The sequence below is a fragment of the Phaethon aethereus genome, assembly GCF_964289735.1.
Source record: "Phaethon aethereus genome assembly, chromosome: 3".
In the NCBI taxonomy this organism is placed as follows: Eukaryota; Metazoa; Chordata; class Aves; order Phaethontiformes; family Phaethontidae; genus Phaethon; species Phaethon aethereus.
In genome coordinates this window covers 27,086,583-27,105,162 of record NC_138576.1, presented here as the reverse complement: position 1 = coordinate 27,105,162, position 18,580 = coordinate 27,086,583, and the positions used below count along the sequence as shown (strand labels likewise).

General features: G+C 36.5%; 1 protein-coding gene across 1 annotated transcript; it reads right to left on the bottom strand.

The window, feature by feature from the left end:
• Nucleotides 1-308: 308 nt before the first annotated feature.
• On the bottom strand, nucleotides 309-17,883 carry FBXO9 (F-box protein 9; the record flags this gene model as incomplete). Its single annotated transcript, XM_081997630.1, has 13 exons — nucleotides 17,824-17,883; nucleotides 16,706-16,783; nucleotides 15,560-15,718; nucleotides 15,061-15,118; nucleotides 12,126-12,225; nucleotides 8,716-8,846; nucleotides 5,733-5,847; nucleotides 4,922-5,040; nucleotides 4,532-4,622; nucleotides 3,438-3,533; nucleotides 2,582-2,675; nucleotides 1,682-1,836; nucleotides 309-417 (listed from the first exon to the last, which is right to left on the bottom strand). The coding sequence occupies exons 3-13, from the start codon at nucleotides 15,704-15,706 to the stop codon at nucleotides 309-311; spliced, it is 1,215 nt and encodes a 404-aa protein (XP_081853756.1). The 5' UTR covers nucleotides 15,707-15,718; nucleotides 16,706-16,783; nucleotides 17,824-17,883.
• Nucleotides 17,884-18,580: the final 697 nt, after the last annotated feature.

The window sequence follows — 18,580 nt, the reverse complement described above, 5'->3', positions numbered from 1 at the left end:
TGGACAAACCAGTGTCCAGGCAGATGAAGACTCACGTTTTTAAGAAGACTAATTTATAAAATCTGTTTAAAAACAAAACAAACAACAAAACTTTGTTATCAAATTCTTGTCACAAAGTAAAGGTGTTTAATATGCCTAAGCTTGATGTCAAAACAAAACCCCAGCCATTCATAATCAAATAGAACATACTGCCTTCAAAAATTTCCCCAGAATTTTAAAATGTTCCAAATATATACAATTTATAACTTAAGTGCTCATTAGCTACAACCTTTTATTCATGCAAGAGTTGTGAGAGGATGAGATGTTTCTTAGAGCGGCTTTTCTGAAAATGCAGTAAAACTCTTCACTCGTGCAAAGAACAAAGGGGTGTACATTTTGTCGATGTCGAAAGTAGTAACAGCTGTCTCACCAGTCGATCTGCAAAGAGTATTGCAAAAGTTAAATCAGACGCAAGTTGCTGTTTAAGTCCCTCAATAATGCAATCATGTTCCATAGTACAGTGCATGCACCAAACTACAGCTGGAATGTAAGCATCTTTCATACTGCCTCCTTGTGAAAGTATTCCATTCTAATCATTAGCCCCAAGACTTGAAACAGCATAGGATGGCACTCAAGTCACCATATTAATATTGAAGTAAAAAATCCCTTTTAATTTTTTTCACTTCAAACCCTGAATTCAGAATACAGAGTGACAGCAACAACTCGTATGTTTACAAAACTTTAAAAAGAAGAAACACAAGTATTTCTGAACATCAGTGACAAAAAGCATATATCTTCCTAGCTGTGTTTTATACTCATCTTTATTCTAGTTTCAAAAGGACACAATCACACTGAGAGGTACAGCAGACTCTCAGCAGTACAGAAACTTCCTGCTGAAAAGAATGCCTGTGTAACTGCCACTTCTTCATAAATTAGGTATGAATATATTAGTTTTTATAAAAGCAATTTTTCTGTTTATGGAAGCTACCTATACTCCCAACTACCAGCAGTTTAATTCCTAGATTTTATATACTTATAGCTCAATTGCTGAGCTATGTCCCTATAAAATCTGAATTTAGGGATTAAGAAGACCGGAAGACAAGGCCTAAATCTACCCTAAATTCTGACATCAAACATCCGGAGAGCTAACTTGCCAGTAATTTAGAGTGACAGGTGCAAGTACAGTGGCCATGGCTCTTGCTTGGTTAGTGATCAAAAGAGCTGATCACATACCCATTTTTGCACTGCTGGATTATATAGTTTGTAAGCATTTCAGTTCTCACATGATGGGTGCAGACACTTCTAGCTTGCACATCCACAGAGGAAAAGAGATATACCTTAATGAACATACATTCTCCACACCCCTTTACTAGCACCACACTAAGTCATTCAACGCCGATTCAGTTCTGAAATCATTCAAACACTGTGCATAAATCTTTTAAAAGGCTAAAATAGTGAAGTTCTACTACTTAGGAAACTTCCCATACCATTATGAAAAGTTACTAAAATTTTGAGATTTCGTAAAGTGAAAGTTCATCATGACATATCAAATCACGACCAGTTACTGTTTTGAGGACATTCTGTTAAAGCCTCGTAAGTCTCACAGCCTTTACATCTTCTGTACTTAGTACTGGAGAAATTAATGTCACCCGCGTTTCTATAGTGAAGCATCCTTCTTGGATCTTATTCTCCATTTACTTACTTGTAAGTTATGTGACAAGAATGATGTATCCAGACAAGTTTGTTGAACCTCTGGCGCCCACTGGAGCACAACTGTAGTCCTACATGAAAACTGTGATCTGTTTCTTGCGCAGGAACACGGCGGAAATACCTGTATTTGTGGTAGTCCATTGGTTTCTGTACAAAGAGAAAAGAAGTTTCATGACCTACAAACTACTATTTATCCTGAGGCCTAAATAAGTGTGAGGATAGACTGTTAAACTCTCACAGTTAAAAGCAAGTACTGGTATTCCTTGAAAATACATAAATCTAGATGTTCATTATGGAAGAAGTTTTCACAGAAAGGTAAGCGTGGAGGACAACACCCAAACTATGCAAACTCATTGTAAAGTAATGTAACACTTCCAACTCTTCACAAGTTTCTCTTGACAGACACTTTGTTAATCAGAAAATTTTGTGATGTAAATAAGTTGACCAAATCATTCAGAGTTCAATTAATGAATACTCTTCTTTAGTTTTATTGAATGCCGTGGAACATGACTGCACACAGTCAAAACTGATCTTAGAAAATGACCTCTTCATCCTTCCTTTCTGTTTGTTAATGAAGTTAGGTAGTATTAGGTAGTGTTAACTACCTAGTAACACCACTCATGGCAATTAAGCCTAAGGAGGAGAACCATTACTCAAATGTGAACCAGATATTTATCTGTCTTAATAAAAAGATTACTACAGATTTGGGAAAAAAAAGTAAGATAAATCACCATGCTTATTTATATTTTATTTTTGAACCATTAAAAAAAATAAATTTAATCTTCTGGTGTAATGTCAAGTCTTCAGGTGCCTTAAAATATTCAGTGTGAGGAAAAAATTATTTAAAAGCCCCCTCCTTAAATTATTTCCTCTATTCTATTTTGCTACCTACCTCTTCCTTTTTCTTCATTATTACAGCAAATACTTTGGTTTGATTGTCTATTTCCTGGGAAAGGCGATAATGGCCAAGCAAGATTGCATCCGTTCTGGAAAGTTAAGAGGAGGATAGTGTCAAGGACATAAAAATATCCTCTGTCTCAAGAGAGTGATTTATAACACAGCAATGAAAAGAAGACTGACTGCATATCACAATCAAGGAAATAATTATTTATTTCCATTTAGTAAAGTACCAGGCTCATTGATGATACGAAATGATGAAAACATTTTGGAAGGTTGCTTTTAATTTCCCAGATAGGACAGTAAAGATAAGCTAGTCAGTTCTCCCTGGCCTACTGCTACATATTTTCAGACTTCTGGTGAATGGCTTAAACCTGTTCTGAAGTCGCAAACAAATTTCCTATCTTTTGAAATGGTTTGTGCAAATATCACGAAGAAACCAAGCAATAATTTAGTCATATCCCACCAAAATCTTCACATTTCTTCAAACAGCCCAGGAAGTGTGAGAAGGCAGTCAACAAAAAAGCAGTATCCTTAAGAGGATTCTAAAACCACCAAGCTAATAGCATGTATTATTTCATCTACTTCCTTTAAAAGTTTAAAATCACATAACCCACACAGGAAATCTAATTACAATATCAGGACCTTAAAATGAAAGGTACCTTTCATAAAGACCACATTTTTTTTAGTTCTCAGAAGAGAATTATAGATGTCTATAACACAATATAAATAACATTGTATTTTTACTCTTGTTTAGCTAAGCCACAATATAGAATCCCAGACAAAAGGAAATAGAAATTGCCAGGTAAAAACAAGATGAAAACTGTAACCAAATATTTTATTTCAATAACCTTGTATTTTTAGTCCGTAAGCGAGGAACTATAGATGGAGGATCTTCAGGAGTTGTTAGCATCATAACTTGACCATCTGGAAAGAATCTCAAATACCTGCAAAAATATAATTACACAATACAAACCTAGAAAATATACCCTTCTTCTGTTGTGTTGTTTTTTTTTTTTTAAAATCACAGGATGTCTCCCAGAAGGGTACAGAACTTAATCGGTAATAGGATTTGAAAACACATTTCTTCACACATAATGTAACAGAAAAAAAGAGACCAGAAATCAAAAGAGAGTTTTGAAGACTAAAAGATCAAGTTATGAAGAGTTGTGAAAGAGGGCAGAAATTGAGGAGTTTTGTCACCTCTAATCAATACAAGAAGGATATCCTGGAATCAAGACTGACCTTAGGTAAGTTTCTCTATTCCTAGCATCGATTGAGACAAATGCAACAAAATCTTAGTTACAGTATCAGTACAGAATGGACAATGTCATGGCCTTTTTCAGGTTCTGGAATCTGATCAATTTTTACAGTACTCAGATACTGTGCTGATGTTTGTGAGACTACAGAAATAGCCACAAGATTCAATGATTTCTATTAACAGTTTCCAGCCTCAGAAAGGACTGCTGAATGGAACAATAAATGCTGGGAACAGAAAGATGAAGAACAGCAGAGGAAACAAATGGCAAGGTATTTATAGTGAGCTGAGAAAACCCAGCCTCTGGATTATTTACAATTGCTTACAAATAAATTAAAAGACAATTCTTGTATAATTACTTGTTTTACCTCTGCTGAAAACAACTATTATATCACAAATGTAAAGCAGAAGTGATTTGGGGAAAGAAATCTGTGAACGAGTATTACTGTTGTTACTCCTTAAGTTTTATCCACATGAAATGGTATAACTGAGGACGAAATGTGTTTCCAAGCTCATCTCTAATTATCATAATAAATCCTACTTCTTAAGACCTATTCTCAAAAAACATACATAACTTTATACACTGTAGTAAGTTTTACAGAACGATTAATGTTTGTGATACCAAGGGCTGGATTTAAAGAACTTAAGAGAGAAACACTTCACTCACTCATTGTACTACAGTTCTACCTGTAATATTCCACTTGGTGCCACGCTCTATAGAAACCATCAAGAGATTGTTCTCCTTGACGTATGTATTTTGTCTTGCTGATATATACACCTACAGGAAAGGAAGATATAAGCATACAAACAAAAATTAAGTACACAGAATATTTAAGGTGGAAAAACCAATAACCTAAAACTTTTGAGTTTACTTTTGTTACTTAAATACATGAAAGATTTTATTTTCATCCCTTGCACCATCCCCTCCTCTTTACAAATACTCTACAGATTCAAAAGCCCAAACAAATTCAGATTAGGTCTAACAACAATATCATAAACATCAAACCCACCTGATTGCTTCTGTCACGGTTACACACAGTAAAAAAACCAAAACTATTTCCAAAAAGTACACCTTACCATCAAATCGCACGCGGGGCCTTTCCAAAAACATTTCCCTCCAAGAGGTATACGGAACAAGTTTATTGCAGCTCCTGCCCCATATTTTCAAACAGACTTGATGCCAGATTTCAGGATCTCTAGTGAAAATGAGAAAAAAAGCAAACCCCGTAACTTTTCTGCAAACCTTGTTTAGCTTTTATATATCAAAGTAACACACTCCATTACTTAGTTTAGATGCAACTGAAAGAAACTGAAAAACAACAATAGCTCATAATTTAAAATCATTGACTAATTTACTTAATCCTGGAGCATTAAAAAGCCACTTCTTCCCAGTGAAATTCAAGAACACAATGCCATTTTCAGCCAAGTACAGGACAACAACATTGCAGCAGCCTGGCATCTCTCTGTGTGGCCGTATGAGGATGACAACACAACAGAATTATTCTGGGGACCTTGCAACTCTGACTTTCAAACAAGGTACAGCAAGTGAGACTTTCAGCAATAGTTTTTATTACAGTGAAGTCATCTATCTAACATACCATTTAATGGTGTATTCAAAAGCTGATTAGCACTGTGAGGAGCATAACATGAAAATTGCCATGGGAAGAAAAAGCCCAACATAGTCCTACATGTACGATTTAGCAACCTAAAAGCAAAAAAAAAACCCAACCAACAACAAAAAACCCCACCATTCCAACACAAGCAATTTTGCCCTATGGATTTATTATCCACCTCTACATACTGTTTACATATGCTTGAGCATAAAAAAGCCTTTTTTTCTTCCTTAGAGCAGACAGAAGTTTCACTCTAGATAACTAATCTACAATACCTGGCGCAAATGTAAAATCCTCGACAAACAAGAGATAATTGCTCTAATGATCTGAGGTCCAAGTCACTCGAAACCACCCATCGGAAAATGTACATTAGTACTTCCATAGGCAACACTACAAAGAGAAAATAAATCCTTGTTAGACGGTAACCTGTAAATCAACAGGTTAGCTACAATTGCAGGTTTGACCATTACTGAAGTTCTGTCTTTCCATTAAAAAAAAAATCCTACTTTTCCACATTGCAGCCAGATGCCAGAGAACAAAAGAAATTATCTTTAATTTAAAAAGTCATTATACATTAGAAAAAACTCACATAACAAAAGACCATAATGTACTTTCAGCTCTTGATTTTTGTTAAGATGATAGTATAAAACATGGTTTTAGACTATAAATGTCCACAACTGTAATACCAAATTTTGTTATACCGAAAGTTCCACATGCACATTGCATATCCACAGTGCCTGCAAAGCAGTAGTTTCTTCAAACTGACCTCGCATGCAACATTATCTCAAAGCACACTGCTTTTGCATGACAAGCTAAATAAGCTCAGGTCAGGTTCAGTATGGGACAGGAGGTCCTAAGAACAACCTATCCACTATGAAATTGATAGAATATCACTCTGTATTTCGTGGTACAGGTCCAGTGATTGAAAATGGTATCACATAGCATTGTTGTGTTGAAAGACTTTTTCTAATGTAATGTAAGATGACAGAATCCTCATCAAAGCATGACAAGAACATATGGTAATTTTCCTAGCATTAAAAGTTCAGTGAGAAAACCTTGGGAAATGAAGCCAAAATTCTTTCTAATAACTTTCTGCCTCCCTAAGTTTTCTCTGTTGTTTCAGTTGGGTACAATCTTGTTTACTAATCTTATACCATCAGGAATTACACTTCATTTATTTTCAACTACTGCTGCTTTCTGGAGCCTATGGCTTGAACTGTATCACCACACGTACTGAAGACTTGATGATTTTACTCAGTATAACTGCTTTGAGATCAAATGGAGAAAATAGCTGAGCAGCACTAGGTGTAAATACCATGGTAGAGACTGTAATTTAATAAAATTCTGACTTTTAGTGAAAAAACATGCTTATAAAAACTGCATTGCTGCACTCCCACAAATGCACCAAGATAAAATTTGATGAAACTTAAGTTTCACATTTCAGAATACTAACATGATAAAAAGTACAGACACCTCATTGGGCACCAGTTTCTGTATTCATTTAACACACATCTCATTTCATGAATCTGACTTAATTCTATGTTTTATTATTGAGAAGTCATAAATTTGCTATATTGCCTGTATTTGCAACCATTAAATTAATGTTCCAGTATAAACAGAACTTGTGCAAATTATTACTACAAGGTACAAAACAGTCTCTGGCAACTTATGAGCTCTTCAGTATGTGAACTCTTAGTGCCTTGGAGAATGGGAGATACAAGGGCTTAAAAATCTCTTACAGTGCTACCAGGTATACATATTCCACTCTGATAGTCACCAGTCAGTCAAAGCCTTTGATTATCTATTTTACCATCCATATTCCCAAGTTTCTAGTAAACCTGGGATTGTTAAGACACTTTTGTTCAGATACTGGGCACACCCTGCAGGAAAAATATTACACTATTTCTGGTGAAGAATGCTATCTTGGTCCTAAGCTTTGCTTGTGTAAAAGAAAAAAAAAAAAACACAACTATTACAAAAAATTACTCGTATCCTAGGGAGGGGAAATGAATATATTCAGTATGTCAGTTACATAGAGGTCTGATCTTGTCCTGTACTAAGGGTTAACCAGTATTCTAAGATTATGAATGTCAATAAAATGTAAAATGGAACACAAGAAATCAATTCAGCCAAGTCTATTACTTCACATTGTTTCAGTTTTCCTTGGGCTGCTGAGGTCTGCAACTATTGTACTACTGTGATGACCAAGAGGGATCCTTTCCAGCCTACTAACTTCTGAAGCAGACATCATGACATCAGTTTTACTTCTGCTATAAAAGAGTCAGTAAAGATACTGTAACACAGGAGTGGCAGGAAGGCAGAAAATAAAACTAGAAAGAGACTAAGATCGCTGCTCAACAGAGATATCTCCTGAGATGATTTTATAGTAATATCTACAGCATCTTGACTTCACTGGCAAAAAACAGAACACATGCTTTCCCAGGTGTACAATGCCACAGTTGTTAAAATTAAAAAAAAAAAAAAATCCTGGTTTCTTTATGTTTTGACTTGAACAGCTTGCCACATTTACTTTATTCTCCTTCCTTGAGCAGAACAGAGAACAGGCCAAGATTTCCAAGAGCAATTGATAATTCAGGACACAAAACACACAAGCTTTAGAGGCATCTGATTTTAAGTGTTTATAGCGTATATACACTCTCTACAATTTAGATCTCATAAGGACTCTCAGGGTAACTGTCATAGAACTGAAGCACTCAAAATTGTTAACCTTCAAAATCCCTACTAGCTGTTATATAGTCTTGCTGAACCTGAAAATGTATTTGTTGTAAAAATCTGATACAGAACCAGATAAAAACAGGAAATGCAAAGACGCATATTCTTCACAGAACAATCGTCTCTTATTCACATTTAAGAATTGTAATAAATATTTGCAAACCAAAACAAAAACACCCACATTTCAGTTTTTCATACATTAACTGGAAAGAAAACTGGAATACACTTACTTAGCAAGTCTGTTCCTAGAAGTTGCTACCTTTAAGTATGACTCCGATCCTGAAAAATTCTACTTAGTAGTAGCAGTACATGGAAAAGCTTGTGCAATAGAGGCAAAATCATGTGTGAGGAAGAGATCTGTTTAGCTAGTTGATGATCTTTTTTCCTTTACATCTAACTATAAAAGTAAAGATACTGTGTACATTTCTTTAAAGGTGGCTTCAGAATGGAGACAATTGTTTTAATAGAGTGAAACATCTCTATGAATTCTGCCTCTGAACTCTTACAGTGTATCTTAACTCATACCTGAGATATGGGTCTGGCTGACATCAACCTCAGGTTGACAAAGTTTGACTGAAGATTCCTGAAGAGTTAATTGCTGCTGGAAATCCGACAGGAGATCAGCCATTTTGTCATCCTCTTTGTTATCCTCAACACTAGAAAAGAGGGAATGCCAACACTGTGATATTGGACAAAACATACCAACAGATGTCCTTACCTTGGCATCAATCTGCTGTCTTACCCTCCTTCAATATAGTTGTATGTTTTCAAAGCAATCTCATTTCATTATAAGATGAAACAACTACTACAATTTTATTAAGTCCATTTAGATTTTGCTGGAATCTACCTCACAGTAACAACTTTTTTTTCATTTAATCCCAATTCCAGTTTCTTTTTGGATTTGAGAGTTCACTGTTTTTAGTGAAGTCACTGAAGAATTGCTTGACCCCATGAAAAGATAAATCTCATCTTTTACTTTGTCTAAGATAAGCCGTATGCAGGAAATAAATTATCATTGATGGAAAGTTGTATTTTGTAATCCTTGTCACAATGTGAGATACTGAAAACAAGGATTGTTGGTTTTTTTTTTTTTTTACTCTTGTGTTATTACTGCAGAGTGATCCTCAGTGGGTTTATTCATCAATAATGAAGGAAAACTTTCCTTTAGGAAATCTACTTTTAACCAATTCTTTAAATAGTCAGACATAAAAAATTTCAGGAGCAAGAACAAGATAGCAGAACAGAAACAATATGCTTCCTACTCGTCAGTAAACTTGAAGGATTACTAAGTGATGAAAGAACATTAGCATATTAAAAAAAATGCTAAATGTATGTTGTATGTCATAACATGATCCTTTAATAGGTGCATGCTTGCTCGCACCATGTAACCACAAACTACACAATTCTCCTTGATTTCATCACAAAACACTCTTTCCCCTGACTTGGTATACAAGCTAGCTAAGAGACCGTCCAGTTACTTTTTAGTATTATTCAATTCGACTCTAAACAAGCTTATCAGAACGAGCTGAGAATATAAGCAAGCAACTAGGAGAACTACCAATGGGTTTTAAAGTATTATAGAGAAGACAATTATGTTTGGGCCTGTCATAACTAAGACAATAGTAAGATGTTACACTGAACATACCTTCCCTCATTTTGATGAATATGATGGCCAGTCCCAAGTACCTACAGGCCACACTGTAAATTGTTTTTCCAAATGTAATCGTGTAATTTGCTTTTTCTCACCAAGATTGTATGAAACATCTCCAACAGTAATTCAGAAAGCAAAACCACCACAACCAGAATCTCTTGAAAAAAACACACTTCTACAAATACTGCTTTTTTAAAACAACAATTAAGAGTACTGGCTATTTTTCCCTCACTGTCCCATAGTGCTGGGGACAGTGCAGCAATATATATAAAACTGAACAAAAATTCATAAAATCATAGAATCATTAGGTTGCAAAAGACCTTTAAGATCATCAAGTCCAACCGTTAACCTAACACTGCGAAGTCCACCACTAAACCATGCCCTAAGTTCCATATCTACACGTATGGTGTACATCAGGTACATCTACAAGTACCTCCAGGGATGGTGACTCAACAGCTCCCTGGGCAGCCTGTTCCAATGCTTCGTAACCCTTTTGATGAAGACTTTTTTCCTAATATCCAATCTAAACTTCCCCTGGTGCAACTTGAGGCCATTTCCTCTTGTCCTGTCACTTGTTACATGGGAGAAGAGACCAACACCCACCTCGCCAGCACCCCTTTCAGGTAGTTGTAGAGAGCGATAAGGTCTCCCCTCAGCCTCCTCTTCTCCAGGCTAAACAACCCCAGTTCCCTCAGCTGCTCCTCATAAGACTTGTGCTCTAGACCCTTCACCAGCTTCACTGCCCTTCTCTGGACACACTCCAGCACCTCAATGTCCTTCTTGTAGTGAGGGGCCCAAAACTGAACACAGTATTCGAGGCGTGGTCCCACCAGTGCCAAGTACAGGGAAACAATCACTTCCCTACTCCTGCTGGCCACACTATTTCTGATACAGGCCAGGATGTTGTTGGCCTTCTTGGCCACCTGGGCACACTGCTGGCTCACATTCAGCTGGCTGTTGACAAACACCCCCAGGTCCTTTTCCACTGGGCATCTTTCCAGCCACTCTTCCCCAAGGCTGTAGCATTGTAGGGGTTGTTGTGACCCAAGTGCAGGACTCAGTGCTAAGCCTTGTTGAACCTCATACAACTGACCTCAGCCCTTCACTCCAGCCTGTCCAGATCCCTCGAGCCTTCCTACCCTCAAGCAGATCAATGCTGCCCCGAACTTTCTGTCAAAGAGGCTTAATGAAGGCAGTAGAGAAAATGATGCTAAAATAAGAAATATTTTTAAATTCTTTTATTTTCATTTTTAAAAAATAATCCTAAGAAAACCAAGATTTTTATGTGACTGTAGTTTATCATATGGTATTTTCCCTAGTGCACAAATGCCCAGCAAATATTTCATGCTAGCAATGCATTCAGTAAGGGACGTAAATAAAGCACTTAGCTCATCTTACTCTCTTTTATAGTCAACCACTGGATTGAAGCTGTACTGTCCTGGGGCAACAAGACTGAGCTAGTAATACCATATGGACATGGCTGTACTTTCCTCTTCTATTTTCAGTTTTAAAATTCTCAATTTCTTGTAGCTACCAGCAGCATCTACGGCTGCTACCAGTAAGTAGTGAATTGGGAAGTTCTGTTTCGTAAGCTTGCCTTCACTACACTGTCTGAGCTATAACAGAAGTTTTGGCCCTAACCTGACTCCTGTCCTCAAACATAAGTCTTGGGCTCAAGTTAGGCCAACTTTAAGTGGCTATACATCGGGCATGTTGAGGCAAGGGGTTTTCTGATGCTTGTAATGATGAAAGACTAGGCTACTCAGACTACAATCTATAAGCTTCTAATGTATTGCTCTACTTATTGGAAATGCTCCCATTTGGCCGTGTTAGCACAAGAACAGTAGTATATTCCCTTGCTTAATTATGATGCTTATTCCATGGTACAAAACTTTTACCAACTGATCTTTTTGCCGTCTACAATTTTGTAGATGATCCTAAATGTATAACCCATAAATCTGAAAATCAGAAATCAAAAGGAATAAAGCAACTGATGCTTTTTACTTTAAGTAACAACATAACTATTTGTAATCCTTCCACTCCAATTTAACTAGCTCCAAACAAGCCTGTTACCTTCTTTGAACTACAGTATAGAAAAGACCTCCTTGGATTAATGCATCTGTAAACTTTCTACGAAGCAGTTTATTCAAATGAAAGTAAACAAGTTTTCCAAATGTGAAGAGACTTACAACTGTGTATCATAGCAGAGCATTCATATGCTTTAGAAACAACACTTCAGGTTTCAGTACTCCTATGCACTTAAATAGTACAATTTTATACTCACCATCTCTTTCCAACTCCATCACCATCTGGGGACCGTGTATAGGTGATCTTGAACTCTATGTCAGGTACAAGCTGCATGGCTAGACGATAAAACTTGATGGCTGAAAATACAGGTTTAATGTTTAAACATGTCTGATCCCTAAACTAGCTTATCAAAGCAGAGATTTTTTTCAGAGAGACAGCTTCAGCTAAAAGCACTAAAAAGGTGGAAAATGCCTTTGCCTAGTAAATCTTATTTAGTCTAAACTGATTAGGTTTAAATTCAATACAGAGGAGAGGCACATTAAGCACCTATTTTCAAAACTAAAAACTTCATGTATTCTTTCAGAATCAAGAGCTCTCACAGACGTATTTCAGCTTTTACAGATTCACCTTAACTATTACAAATTCAATTATGGAGTACAAAATTTTACATTAAAACATTACAAAGTTCAATTTTGTTTGTTACCCAGCACTTACTAAGCTTTCTCAACAAGCTGTAAAGATTTATATATATAAATCTAAAAATATATAAAGATTATGTTCATAAGTAACCATAAGGAACATGAACAGAAAGATGATGCAGGTACCTTAAATCCCCAGTATAGTACAGACAGTCACTCATACACAACATTATAAGGGTGAGAAAGATCAACAAAATATGGTATAATTTTAAAACTTCAAAAACAGACAAAAAACAAGTAAATTTTACTGTCACAAAACCCTGGAAACTACAGAAAGCACAGAAGCAAGCCACTGAAAGCACTGAGGGTGATGAACCTGAGTGGATGAAAGCAGCCTTTTCAAAAAGCTATTTTGCAAGCACAAGGCTATGGGGCGTGAAGGAAAAACTGATAGATCTGGTTTCTTATAGCACACAGAGAAAGTACTTCTGCCTTTAACACTCCACAGATGCTACAAACACTGAGTAGAGAAACAGGCCCAGGAAAATCACCCTGTGGGAATGAACTGTTATTTAAGCTGCAGATTGTCTATCTTCTGAGTTAACTCTGTGGATCCTTCTTAATTTAAGTGGATTCACTGTATGTACGTTCAGTCTGTTTTAATACCGATTAAGTATTAAGATCATACATGTATTTATATGTCTCTCTGTATTCCCACATGGTGGTAACCAAGATCAGAGGCCAATTCTCCCTCAGTTTGGACCCTTAAAAACAAAACCCAAAATAAAACATCAGTGAGTGTGGAGCTCAGAATTCGATACATTAATGAGTCTGAGAAGCCTGAGTTTGGGGCACATAAGCGTTCCTATTTTCTTGAGTCCGTGTCAGGGCTGGAGACTGACAAGTAGTATCCTTTGACTGGTGAGGATGAGGAATAGCACCAGCCAGCTAAACAGAGATCCGTCTCTACTTTAGCATTTAACCTTGCAGCAAGGCCTGTAGCGTACTTAAACATGAACAAGCTGCTGCACGTAAGGTCTCACAAATGTCAGGTATCAGCAGATTTCAGAAGCAGGCTGAAATGCCACTTGGATTCTGGTGACCTGGGCCAGGTCAGCAGATAAAAGTGTGGTCTGAAAACAGATGATCCAACTTGTACTCAGTAATATATATCTGTGTCTGTCTTTAAGTCTCAAATCAAATTCAACTGAGAAAGAATGGATTCATACCCATGCAATCCAGATGCCTAGAACACCTTTGAGAATGAAACTGTTAGATACTACTACTTCTCTGCTGCTATGTTTAACATACAAGGAGTGCACTCAAGAAGATGAAGCTGTAGCTTTCATTTTATATACACAATGCTTATATAGACTGCTTTCCTCACATTTTTTTTTTTCATGTACTTGGAAACTGTTGGTATGAAAGAACCTTCAGTCTACTGCACAATTTCCTAAATGGTAGATTACATATCAGATTTAGTTCTGACATCTTTTTTTACTGTGCATTTAATTCCACACCCAAAACACAAAATACCGTAGCCTAAAGTAATTTTGCCCCGTAAAAAACTTATAATAAATTAGAAACTGAAACAACTTATTTTATTACCTATTGGTAACTCATATTTCTCTCAGTTCGTCTGAGATCTGGAACAACAACCAGAAACCCCTTGCAAGGGAAGGAAAACTCCCATAGTGCAGAGGAAATTCTGTATTCAACAGGTGGCTCAGTTCAGGAGCTTCCAGAGTACTCTCGTTTTGCATATCTTGATGTATTTTGCACCTGCACTTTAACCAAGTTGGCCAAAATCTCTAGGGGATGAACAGGATGGCACGTACATTCTGTGTTCCTTTTTTTTTTTTCATGAAAGAAATAGAAAACTGGTATCTCCACTACTGACCTACAGGACTGGAAGTTAGTACAGGCTTCTTACTCTATATATTCTGAAATCTAAATATAAGGAAGAAAACTTGGAATTTCCATTTTTACTAGTGCTGATAGCAAGAGGGCAAGCAAGCTAAGTATCTTAAATATTTATGTCAAACCTCATAAAACAAAACTACCAGATTTAAACAGTTACTTCAGGAATTCTTAAAGAAGCTGTCTCACCACACTGTGTAAATTAAAAAAAACCCCAAAACCAAAACACCACCACATTCCATGGGTTAAGTAGTTCTGTTCAAAGTGGAACAAAGAAAACTGTGAGCACAAGAAATACAGTATATTGCCCTCATGCTGCAAAAGTCATATAAAGAAGCATGCTATATAAAGAAGCAATCCTGTGCTTCATTAAATTGCTAGACTGCAAAATACTGTCATTTTGCCTGAAAGCTAGAAATTCTTTCCCTGATCTCGCTTTAGCTTCACCTCAACCTTAGAACCGTAATATGGTTCCTTCTATAACAAGTTTGTTTGCTTATCCATATAATCGAGCTCTCAAATTACTATTAGCCTGCAGTTTGAAGTTCACTGGCATCATGCAGTCTTGCACATAAATCAGAGAGTGTTAGATTCCTCTGCAATAAGGGTGTTCATTGTAGACTTCCATATTACCTTCATAAAGGGCCCCATTTTGTTCTTCTTCCACTGCCTTCAGGAAAAGTTCTTTTGCCTGCACAATAAATTACACAGAACACTTCTTAAATGCCCTACAAATACAAGAGCATTGTCACTTGACTTAAAATTATTTTTCATCGTACCTACTGTACCCCATGAAGGAGATGAATAGAATAATTCCGTAAATAGAGTGAGAAGACATATTCATGTGCTACAAGCCATAACTGAAATCCCAGTCAACAAACTACCCATGTTCCTGCTGTTCGCTTCTCACCTGCAGTGTTTCAGAAAGCAGACTGGGAAGGTGACGCAAAGCCAAGCATAAAACTAGAAAAATTGGTGTAGGATTATGGAAGGACATTAGTATGGAGACAACAGGTTAACCACCTCTGCTGTTTCTCCAGATTTAATTTAGCATTAGCTTTTAGGATAGTTACACTGCAATACTAACACACACACAAAACAATGCCAAAATTATACATCTATTTTTTTGTACCTTTTCCTCTTTTGCTATCTCCTGTTTCCCTCTGGCATCTACGGACTTTACTGCAGGTCCTCTTGACGATGCTCTGCATGGCAGAGGTTCCAACCCACTAGAACTCATACCTGGGGCAAGCTCAAACATCCACTGAGCTCTGAACATCTGGAGCTCTGCCTAAAAAGTCCAGTTAATTCTGATTTAGTGTCACATATTCAGACAGTACATCTCCTGAGGAGAAATTATAAAGTACAAAGACAAAAAAGAATTTAAAAACTTTTCTTTACATTTCCAAGTCTTAAATGGCTTCAGTGAGTTTCGACATGGAGAGTTAGCAATTGTTTTATAGTAAATTTAAAAAAAAAAGCGCACAAGTACTTCTTCAATCTCATTCAATAAAGTTTAGTGCTTTTATCCGGACTGTTCACCTCAGAAGAAAAACTGACGTTTCAAGAAGTGGTTGTTAGTACTATGGTTATGACCATAGTATTCTTTCTAGACATGATGTTTCTTCTTGTTTATGCAGAGTTATCTTAAGCAAGAAGTCAATTAGCTCCTGAATTAGAATTTAGAAAACCTAATTTTTTGTACGCAAGCATACTAAGCTTTCTGACAATCAAGGCTGCCATTTATATAATATACAAGTAAGACCTCACACTCCTTTCTCTTTTAAAAAGAAAGGACTATGCTCTGTGAAACAAAACAAGTTATAATTCTTGCCACACATTTTTTTTGGCATCTTTGAAGTTACACTTTACATGTCTCTTGAAATCATCATGACTTCTGCGGAGCAACTACACAGAAATCTAGTATTGTAAGAGAACACGCTTTTCTATTAGACTGCTTTTATCAGCTTTCTGCTCCAGAAAAAGTGTCAACTTAAACTGGAATTTGATCCATACAGAAACTGCTGTCCAATTTCTACAGTTCTTCAAAGAAATTCCAAATCTGCCACAAACTTTCTTTTCATCTACACAGATAATTGAAGACTGAATTTGACACTTGGAACACAATGCAAAATTTATCTATTTCACTTTTGGAGGGGCAGACAGATTAAGTATTTGTCAGATCAAAAAATGTGTGGTAACTAAATAAGCATAAGTAATGCAGCTTAAATCACAGCAGTACTATGTTTGTTAAAAAACACTAGCATGAGAGACATACCTGAAGATTTGCTTCACCAGATCTTTCATTGTCATCGGTTCTTACCAAATCGGAGTGACAATCTTCTTCAGCTTCTGCCTAGTAGAGAGCAGTCAGATGTGATTATAGAGTCTGCAGAAGTCCCTACAGCACATTCACAAAGCACAACTGTCATGGACACACATTTAAAAAAATGTAAGCGTACTCCTCTTTTCCACACCCTACCCACCTACCCCATACATCAATCTTAACTGATTATAAAAATTAATCTTAAAATTACTGTTATTGTTTGCACTTCCCTATTAACCCAATGGGTTTTGCATTTCAGTCACATCAATCCAACACAGATTAGTTATGTATCACTTGAAGGCTTACAAGCATCAGTACACTGACATAATACCTGAAAAAATACACTCAGTGTCTAAGTCAAAGCATAGAACCAAGGCTTCAGTATTAAACAATAATGTTTCAATAGCTTCAACAATAGCTTCTTACAAGAAATTAAAATTTAATCACTATCTTCTCAGTGTAAAGATAAACAGTTTTGATCTGAAACCAAGACAAATACCTACAAAAGCACAAAAAGACTAGTACTTTGAGTAGCAATAGATACTTTATGAAAACTATGGGACAATATAGGCAATCTCAAAAACTACATGTGAAACTAAACAAGAAATGTACTGTAAAAGAAAGTAAAAAGCTAGTATGAGAGCCTGACAGCTGGTGTTATTTACAGTACTGCTGTGAGACAGGTTAGACCTTAAATAAAGTCTGTAACTAAACTTACAGGGCTCTACACAAAAGTTAGCTAGTTTAAGAGCAAAACTTCAGAAGACGCAAATAAATTCTCATTATGACATATACTGAGATTTATAGAATCTATACTAAAACAAAGGAAAACTGATTCTGAGCATCAGTGACAAACCACTACAATGACAACAGCAGCAAGATGCCTGTAAGGAAAAAAAAAAAACTCAACGAAGACTAAAACATTTGTTTGAAGTTCTTCCTGTAGCTGAAGCATCCCAGTTTTTCTACCATTCTGCGCTGAAATTCACATCTATAGTTCTGCAAGTACATAATGCAAAGTGAGATTATAAGAAGGTAAACCTGACATTAAGATTACCACAGCCACTTACAGAAGTTTTGTTTCCCACTCCTTCCTATTGTAGATAGTACTCAAAGACTTCAAGTGACATTCTGTCAGCAGGCGTCTTCCAAGTTCTCATAAAGAAATCTCTATCTCCTGCACAATCCAAGTGCAGAAATCAAAGCATTCTTGTATTCAGAAAATTTATGTAATTTTTATAGTATCTGGAAGTTCATGATCAAACTACAGAATACTGGCAAACCTGATGAGAAGGCAACATTTAATCTCTCTGTCTTGGTGACAAGCACCTCCCTGGAGTTCAGCTGTAGTACTTGGGTTCCCCAAACAACCACAAACTTACAGGTTTGTCATCTGTGAACATGTTTTCACTGATGTCTCAGTCAATTTATCTTTTACAATTGTTAACTCTGACTGTGTTGGTTGGTTACAGTAAACACATATTGCATCTGTTTCTACACTCTGTTTTTAAGGTTGTACATTTTTAATTTGTCGGTGGAGAAAACAGGTAAGCCAGAACACTCCAAAGCACTAGCAGCGTTAAATCTGAGCAAGGAGTAAGTAACTTAGAAATTTCATGGTTTTTGATTCCAAAATTTAATTGCAGGCAGTTAATGTCCGATGCGTTACAGCAGTCCCATCACGTTCTTTTAGCATCCAGGGATTACATCTATGCTGGCCAAACAGATATAGCCTAGGAATAAGCTATGAAATGGATGTCTGTAAGTGCATTGTTATGGCACTGGGCTCACAAAAATAAGGCCTATCTCTGCCTGTGCAGAGTGCAA